The following is a 9,078-nucleotide window of genomic DNA, read 5'->3' on the forward strand; positions in this document are numbered from 1 at the left end:
CATCTGTAGGCAGCTACTCCCATACACATAACTGGGCCAAGTGTACACACACTTGGGTCACAAGTGGGTCACATGGGTACACCACAAATGGAAGTTGCACATTTATGATTAAGTGTGGGCCCTTTATTCATATGGGTCCAGACTCAAGTTCTAGGCCTATTAGTTCTTCTTTGACTATAGGTAAGCTTCAGTCAAGCCTCATTTGCTTTGTCAGGAAAATGGGGAAGATAATGGTAACTACCTAGTGAGAGTGAACACATTTAAAGCACTAAACACAAAGCTTCACATGTGCTAAATGGCACTGTTTGTTGTCCATATTATAAAGAGTACACAGGGGATTCCCTGGCGGTTCAGTGGTTAGGACTCAGAGCTTTCACTGTGGGGGTCTGGGTTCAATCTCTGGAACTAAGATCCCACAAACCTTGAGACACAACAACAACAAAAATGTACACAGCTGGACTTCTGAACCACTAAAGGCTTATGCAGTTCATGAACAAACACACACACACACACACACACACACACACACATTCATGCACCAGGAAAATCAGGCTGCACAGACCTTAGATACCCCCTCTGTATTCATAATTCACTAGCAGACCTGCTGCCCTCCTTCAGTTCCCTACTCCCCGCTTCTCAGCCCGCCCCACAGCTGTGTGGGGGCTGGAGTTCAGCCCCTGGGGGGCTCAGCTAGGATTCTCTGGAGACAGCTTAAGAGGGCATCAACTCGCCCCCTTGACAGCCCCTTATTACCCTTCCATGTCTGGTAATTAGCCACCAGGCAGCCTGGGCTACCCCCCGCCTCCACAACCAGCCCAAAAGTTGGGAGGTGAGGGTAGGGACTCCTCAGATCTCATTCACACATAGTTGGGGTAAAACTGCAGATATCAGACTGCCTGGGGATCTCTGGCTCAGAGTTCAAAAGGTCCTGGTCCCCATTTCTTAATGGTGTGTGTGGGGTGTTATGGACGGCCCAATGGGCGTCTGACACATGATGGGTACAGGCTGAGGTGCTAGGAGTGCTTCCCTTTATTAATGGCCAGAAAGTCAGGATCACTGAAGAAAGTCACCGAGGGGACTTGAGGCTGAGGAGTCTGGGGCCTGGAGAGATGGGGTGGGGCTCACCGCTCACTTCCGGGACCCAGAGGGCACACCCGGTCCAAGGGGGAGAGGCATGGTCTCTTGAGTCACAAGGGTCAGGACAGGCACCTGGGGGAGAGTGGGACAGTCATAAGCACCCGCTTCCACGCCACACTCCCAGCCCAGAGGGACCCCACCAAGCCCCACCCTCTGGTGTCCCAGGACTCACTGAGAGACTGAGGGAGTGTCCGCCAGGCTGTCGGCAGTCATGGGCTAGGGCTGGGGGTCGTGGCTGGCGTGCAGGGCCTGGGGGGCCCGGGGCTGATGCCCTGGCTCGCGTAGTACTCCACCACCTGCCGGGGCACCTCGGCCAGGACACACTTTGCTAGCGCCGAGGGTGAGGCCTGGGTCGGGGTTGGGGTGGGAAAGCGGTTAGGGGAGGTAGAGAGAGGGAAGGCGGGGCTCAGGTGAGGGGTGGAGCTGCGGGTGGCCAGCCGGATTCCCGCGCCTTTCGTGGGACGTCAATCAGGTGGGAGAGATGGGTCAGATCTGGAGGGCAGGAGGAGCTGAGGAGCCCTTCGGCCGGGACGGGGCTCCGGGCACTCACATCCTTGAAGTCCCGGAACGGCACGAACTGGACGATGTCGCGAGCCGCGGGCACCCCTCGGGGGCAGCGCAAGGTACCATCGTCGCCGTCCAGCAGTCTCATGTCAGAGAAATCGGCATTGCCCACGCCCACAATGATGATGGACATGGGCAGGCGGGAGGCGCGCACGATGGCGGTGCGGGTCTCAGCCATGTCGCTCACCACACCGTCCGTGAGCACCAGCAGCACCGAGTACTTCTGAGGACAGACAGAGTGGGGGAGAGGTCAGTTCTGAGGCCTTGGCGCGCCCCGCCCCCCACCCCCACCCCCACCCCCGGCTCCAGCCCCAGGACACATAACCGTGGCTTGGCCAGTGCTCTGCTCCCGCTGAGCTGGCTCCGCCACGCGGTTGATGATGGGGGCCACGTTGGTGGGGCCATAGAGCTGGATCTGGGGCAGGCAACGGCGGTAGGAGGCAATGACCCCTGAGATCTCTGTGGGCAAAGAGGTGAGAGCGCAGAGATTAGCAGGGAGCTCTTCCAGACTCCCTAAAGTAAGGAGGCATTTCCTTGTCTCAGGACTGCCCTGCCACCATGATCCTCACTAAGCAGGAGAGTTGGATGGTTCAGGTGCTGGTAGAGTTGGGTGGGCAGATATCTGGTCAGGGGCTGAAAGTCTTACCAAATGCATGCAGACACTGGAACCATGAAGGGGCAGGGGGCTGGGCCCAAGGGAATGGAGTCTGTGCTCCCGCATGGGAGTGGGCAGCAAGCTGTATGAAGGGAGGCAGGGCTGGTGGGAATCTCATTTCTTACCTTCACATTCAGGATTTTCCGGGTCAAAGTTGATAGCAAAGTCATGGGACACCTGTGAGGGGAAGGTGAGGCCAGCCAGCGGATATTTTTCCTTCCTGTCTGAGTCTCCCAGCATCTCCTCTCCTACCCTTGCCCAGCCTACCTCGAAGTTGGGTGGGATTCGCGCTCCAAAGCCAAATGCTGGGAACCGCTTGTCACTGGGGAGAAGAAGAGGCTATGGGGGCCCATCGGGCAAAGCATCCCAGCCCATCCCCCACCCCATCTCCTGCTACCTGTCGTAGTCCTGGCAGATGCCTCCCACTGCACGCAGGGCCTGCAGGTAGTGGTTGGGCTGACGGGGACTCAGGCAGTGCAGGGACTGGCTGCTCCTTGGGTCCCCATTGGAGGCCGTGAAGTCGATTGCCACCTGGTGCAGATGGGGAGAGGATATGCTGCATCCGTGAGAGCCACCAGGGAGGCCAGGTCAGAGGTAGGGTCTGTAGGGAGGACTGAGGGGAATCTGAGCAAGCCCCCAGGTAGCCTCATCTTGGAGTCGAGTGAGGGGAACAAGTTGGCCATGCTAAGGCTCCTTAGAGGTCCAAGGAAGGGCAGTGTGGATTCTGGGCTCCTCTGTTCACCAGGGCCTGGCCCCGCCCCCTTGGCTACCTCCTCACCCCCAGACCTTTACCGTGAAGCTGATCTGGCAGCCCCCCATGATGTAGTCCAGGAAGGTGTGCACCTTCTCCACCTGGTGGGAAGAGGGGAGATAAGGTGGAATACTGGTCCCTTGAGGAGGGAGCTGGGTGGGGCTTCTGCAGGGGAAATGGAGGGGCCAGAGTTTTTGAGGTTGAAGTTGGTGGTGGATAGGATGAGGGTTCTCAGGTCCCAGGAGCAGGGAAATGCTCTTTGTAATGAGGGCAAGGTTGAATCTGAGGTTGCCATGGGGTTGTGGGGGGTGGGGAAGGGCTTGCTTACCGTGCACTGGGCCAGCACTACGGTCCCTGAGCTCTTGTAATTCTTCTTCTTGTCCCGGTACTTGGGGTTGATACAGTCCCACTGCATCTAGACCCCACATACCCCACAAGCCCAGGGTCTCATCATGTGACCTTTCCTCCCCCTTGCAGTGGAGCCTCCCAGAGCAGGACCCTCACGGCTCAGTCCTTAGGCTGAGCCCTGAGTTTCCCACCCTCTCCACCTCCTATCGCGTGTGAGGGACTGTTCATTATCTCCTTCAGGATTTTCCCAGGGATCTTGGTGGGATTCTTGGGGAGGGGGGTCTTTGCAGTACCTCCTGCCCAGGGTTTGCTGTTCCTTCCTGCATCTCCTGGAAGGTGCTGGTGAACTCGCCAATGAAGTCATGCTTCCCACTGGAGTCATAGTCATACACCAGGAACTGAAAAGGCAAGGGGAAACAGGGACAGGGGTCAGGATCAGAGAGGCTTTGCAGTGGTTCAGTGGGGGCAGGAGGAGGGACTCAGGGAAGTAGGGCCCTAACACTCACTAGGCCCTAACAGATGTCCTCAATCTGTCCAGAGAAGCCACTTGCTGAACTTCATCCTTTGGCTCGGTCTGGTTGGGACTTGGCCTCTGATAGAAGCTACATTGATATAGGAACATTGAGCTGTGACTGGTTCTTTATCCCACAGTGGGAAAGGGGGAGAGGGAGGGGCCTGCACCCTCAGGTGGACGGTCTCGGGCAGAGGCTGGATGCTCTCCGAGGCTGCCCTTACTCGTGGGGCCTCACCTTTAAAGGCCGGTGGATATCACAGCTGCACAAGGAGTGCAGGGACAGACGGAACGGCTCCCAGCTGGGGTTCAGATTGTTCTTCACCACCTTGGAGAGGCACAGAGAGCTGGTCACCGCCAATCTAGGTTCACGTATTCTGCCCTTCCTCTTGCCTTCCCCACAGCCTCAGGCACCCACTTCCGTCCTCCAGACCAGCTGGTCGCTCTGGCCCCCGTTGGTCTTATAGATCTCCATGAAAGGGTCAGACTTGCTGAACAGGTCCTGGAGATGCAGGGAAAAGGGTCCCTGAGCCTGGTGAGGTCTGAAGGGGAGGCGGCTAACCCCGAGGGTTAGGCTTCCTAACAGTGGAGATGGGGGCCTAAACTCTGGGGTTCCAACCTTGTTGTCCAGCTTGTGGGCTCTGAAGGTGAGCTGCACATAGTCGTTGGTGCCAGATACCTCTTCGGCCACAATCTGCAAGGGGGACACAAGTGGCAGGATTCCCCCACGCCACCCCCACAAAGCCCTTTCCCTTAGGTGGGCGCCAGCCCTGGGAGCAGGATGTCACCATGGTTGTCCCTGCAGGGGTGTTGAATGCCCTGCCCACGGGTGAGTACCGGTGACCTTGCCTACCGTAATGGTGGACTTGCCCGCGTTCTTCCCATTCTTCAGTAGCAGAGGCTTAGTGACCTTGGTTTGTGACACGATCTGGGGATGGAGTTGGAGGGAGACCCCAGCTGTGACACCCCCACCTGCTTTGGCCAGGGTACAAGGGGCAGGGTAATAAGCGCGCTTCGATCGCTCACAGGGGCTGCACTTGGGCTAGAATTGGACTTAATTTCCATAGCAACCTTAAGAGATCGGCACTGTGATCCCTCATTGTTTAGATAAGGAAACTAAGACTCAGAGAGGTTAGATATCTAGCCCATGGCTGCACAGCGGGTGAATGGCGGAGATGGGATCCAACCCCCCAACTGAACTAACTCTGCAGCTTATTCTGTCTTCTTTCGGTTTCCGGAGGCAGAACCGTGGGGGTGGGGGTGGGAGTGGGAACGCAGACCTGCCCCAAGGTGCACTCGGTGGAGCCGAGGAAGGTGTCGTTGCGGGGACTGGTGGATCCGTCCTCGGCGTCAAACACGTGGAACTGCAGGGGCTGCTTCTCCTCGAAGAAGTACTCCAGGGCCAGCACCCGGGAGAAGACGGGGCTGGAGCAGGAGCGCAGCACCTCGGTGCGCTCCACCTGCGGCAGGAGGGGAGCCCACCTCTGGGAACCCGGGCTGCTTTGCTCTGTCCTGGACTGCCCCCGGTCTTGCCAGCTTTCCTCAGGTTCCCGTGCCCCGGACTGGCTCCTCCCTCCCTGGGCTGAACCCCGAGCTTAGGGTGCTGCCTGCCCCTAGGACCATCAGCCCTCTGGGGCTCTCATACTTGGAAGCAGCGCCACTGCCTTTGGGGGCCATCTCAGGACCCCATAGGACCCTGTGAGCTTTGGTCCCTGTGAAATGCTTTGTGTGTGTTGCGATGGCACCCTCATCTCTAGGGTTGCCCACCCAGACTGGAAGAGGCCCCTGAGAGTCCTGACCGTCCCCCGTGGCTGCCCCCACCCAGCCTCCTCCCTCTCAGTCCCAGAGGTCCGTGAAGGGGAGGCTGGCCACTCTCACCTCCACCCACTGCTCATCGGAGTGGAGCTTGAGGAGCACACAGGGGTGGGGCTTGGTGAGTGTGTCTCGGTCCAGGAGGCCGTGGCAGGACACCCGCAGCTCCACTCTCGAGGCCCCCAGCGTCATGGCTGGGGGCTCGGGCACCCAGGCCATCTCTGGGTCGGACATGTCTCTGCGGGGACAGAGCAGACACTGGCCACTGGAAGGGGGACACCTGCCAGAGGAGGGGTCTGTCTCTGGCAGCCCGGGCCCCACCCCCTTGCCCTGCTTCCGGAGGCCCTGGCATCTTCGTCCCCCTGGCCTCACTCGGCTCGCCCTGAGCTCTGAGCCTCTCACTCTTGCACTGCCCAGGGAGTCCTCTTGTCACCGCTGCTGGCCTTGTGTGCATGGATGGGGCTGGAGAGGGCTTGGGGGTTCCTGGCAGCCTTGGTTCCTAGGCAATCGATTGATCCACACTTTCCGCTACATCAGCGCCTTCTGCTATTTCCCGACTGATGTTTGAGCCAGCGCTGCACTCAGTCTTGGCTTGAGGAAGCCGAACTGGGGCAAGGGGGTGGGGAGGGGAGTGGAGGGGGCCCCCGGCAAGTCTGAAGAGGATAGTCAGGAATGGAAGCTGCGGTGGGCAGGAGGAGACAGGTTGGAAGGTGCCCTGCAGGGCTGTCCCCATCCACCTCCCCCGACTCACCTTCTGGTTGGCTGGTGGAAAGGGAGGGGTGGTGGGCTTGCAGAGAAGCAGAGCTCGGCCCCTGCTGAAATCTCCTCTAGGTTCCTGGCAGTGGCTCCCACTATGACAACACTGGCTTTCCTCCCCACCTCCCTTGTTCTCACACTTCTTGGCAGCACTGGCGCTGTCTCTTAGCGACAGGATTTTTGGGGAGCCTCGGCCCCCTCCATGCTGCCCGTGGGATGCACGCACGCCACCCTCCCCCAACAGTACCAAGCTTCGGGCAGCAGCATGCAGGGGTACGCTGGCCCGAGTTCATGGCCGGTCCATCCATCTCTCTGTGTCTGTCCACTTCTCAGGGTGAGGCTGTCTGATCTCATGTCGTGCTTCCCCAGCGAGTGTACGTTGGTGTGTCTGAATGCCCCCACCCTGTGTCTACCCCCTAGTCGGGTGTCTGTCTTCAGGAGGTTGTGACAGTTCCTGTATCTCCCTCAGAACTGGGACCCCTCCCTGGCTGGGTACCCCCTCCCCACAGTGTGTGCCTTTCTGGATATGTGAGGGAGGGTCTGGGTTGGGGCGGGCGGGCTCTGCCTTCTAGCCACAAGTCTCCCAGTTCCCACAGATCCCCTGAGTCGGGCAGGAGCATGTGGTGGTGAGGGTACTGGGCAGGACTGGAGACCTCTCTGGAGGCGGGGGGCGATGTTGTTATGGAGACTGGGCCAGGTTTGGGCTGGGCTGGGGCTGGGAGAGGGGTGAAGGGTGGGCTCACCTGGGCTCTAGTCGGGGGCTCCTCTCTCCGGCTCTCTGGCCCTGGCCCTGACTCCCTTGCTGCTCCAGCCGCTGGCGCCGGCTCCGGCTCCGGCTCTGCTGCTATTTATGGGGCCTGGATGGGGAGGGGTGGGGGGGCCGAAGCACCAGCTCCCCCACCCTGCACAGACCGGTTGGGAGGGAGAAGGGGGGCAGGGCCACTGCTTGGGAGGGAGCCACGGAGCCAGGGGAGGAGGGCGGGCTGAGGGTGGCTCGGAGGCAGGACCCCCGCAGACACAGTGACATACATCTTCCCCTCCTGCCACACCCACACCCAGCATCACAGAGAGGCACACTTTGCGGTGGTGTGTGCACACACACACATTCACGCCGGGAGCTGAGGGAGACATACGCACCCACGACTCACAGGCTCACACACAATCTTGACACAAACAGGTGCCAGCACATAAACTCACCGCGACACCATGACAGTTTCAGCCTTGGGGACGCACGGGGAGACACACCCGGTCTCACGTCGCTCTCCACATCACATTTGTTAAGGACATTCGCAGTCACATACAGAAGAACACAGGGCTATACTTGTCACACACACACATACCCTCATTCACGCCCACCAACCTGAATACAACAGAATGGAGATCTTCACGTGTCCCTTAAAGGACATTACATATCATGCTGAGCCTCATAGCTTTTAGAATTCAAAGTTCCACCTTTTAACAGGGAGACAAGGAAACGGACACAATTGCTTAATAGCACAGTGTCACATCCCGGTCACGAAGCCCCCTGAAGACAGGGGCTTCCCAGTGTGTGCAGATGTGCTGGACTGATTCCGGAGGCATCTTCCTGGTGCCCGTAACTCACCCCCAACCCTGAGATTCAGCCCATATGGCCACATCCTGTGGGAGGGGCCGTGCCACGCACAGATCTTGAGCAAACAAGACATTAGTCATTCCCTAGTGAGGCCAGGGGAAAGGAGCAAATGTCTGGACGCTGCACGTGAAGACATCTGGGAACATGGTGGTCTGGATGAGTATGACAGAAGGGTCACCAGGGCACTTCACTTTCCATTCCCAAAGCTGCTCGTGTATTAAGGTAGCAACAATTTATTGAGCATCTCCTGGGTGCCAGGCACTGTGCCAGGGGTTGGGGCTACACCAGGGACTAAGACACAGCTCCTGCCCCTCAGGGAGGTGTGTGCATATAGAACAAAAGTCCCACAGAGATGATCAGAACAAATGCATTGAGATATGACAGGCAAAAAGTATGCATCTACTGAGGAGGCAATGGGCCACAAGAGGAAGGGCTCAATTTGGATGAGTCAGGGGAAGGCATCAGGAAGGGCTTCACAGAGGAAGAGGCTCTTGAGCAGCATCTCGGATGCCAAGCTAGCATTTGTTAGTACACTGATGGGAAACGATTAATTTTAATCATTGATCTTCTCTCGCTACAGGCACTTCTGCTCACCTGCAGGCCACTCTACTATTGAGATTTCTGACTACTGATGGTGCCCCCGGGATGACACACCACCATTTAATTCCACCATTAGTGAGCCTGCCTGTACATAAACACACATACACAGCATACTGCTCCCAATCTCCTCCTGGGAAACCAGGACCTCCCTGATCCCACTGTACTTCCCCAAAGCCCAACACACACTGATGCTGGTTTCTGCCACCTTCGCCCCTTCTGCAGCCAGCTCTCAGCCCAGACCCTGCAAATGACACCCCGCTGCCTAGGGCCTTCCGAGCCCCCTCCCATCCAGCAGCTCTCCAATCTTTCCCACCTCTTCCCTTAGAGCTCTA

The 9,078-nt window shown here is 58.4% G+C and overlaps 1 protein-coding gene across 1 annotated transcript; it reads right to left on the minus strand.

Annotated features, from left to right (window-relative positions):
• Window positions 1-1,346: 1,346 nt before the first annotated feature.
• On the minus strand, window positions 1,347-6,012 carry CPNE6 (copine 6). The gene is made up of 15 exons (XM_065940763.1): window positions 5,845-6,012; window positions 5,247-5,426; window positions 4,820-4,894; window positions 4,586-4,660; window positions 4,385-4,468; window positions 4,205-4,294; window positions 3,749-3,853; window positions 3,436-3,522; window positions 3,149-3,208; window positions 2,754-2,887; window positions 2,624-2,678; window positions 2,482-2,533; window positions 2,027-2,160; window positions 1,688-1,924; window positions 1,347-1,484 (listed from the first exon to the last, which is right to left on the minus strand). Exons 1-15 carry the CDS (start codon window positions 6,010-6,012, stop codon window positions 1,347-1,349), a joined length of 1,674 nt encoding a protein of 557 aa, XP_065796835.1.
• Between the last annotated feature and the right edge of the window lie 3,066 nt (window positions 6,013-9,078).

This window comes from Muntiacus reevesi, chromosome 7 (genome assembly GCF_963930625.1).
Source record: "Muntiacus reevesi chromosome 7, mMunRee1.1, whole genome shotgun sequence".
Lineage (NCBI taxonomy): Eukaryota > Metazoa > Chordata > Mammalia > Artiodactyla > Cervidae > Muntiacus > Muntiacus reevesi.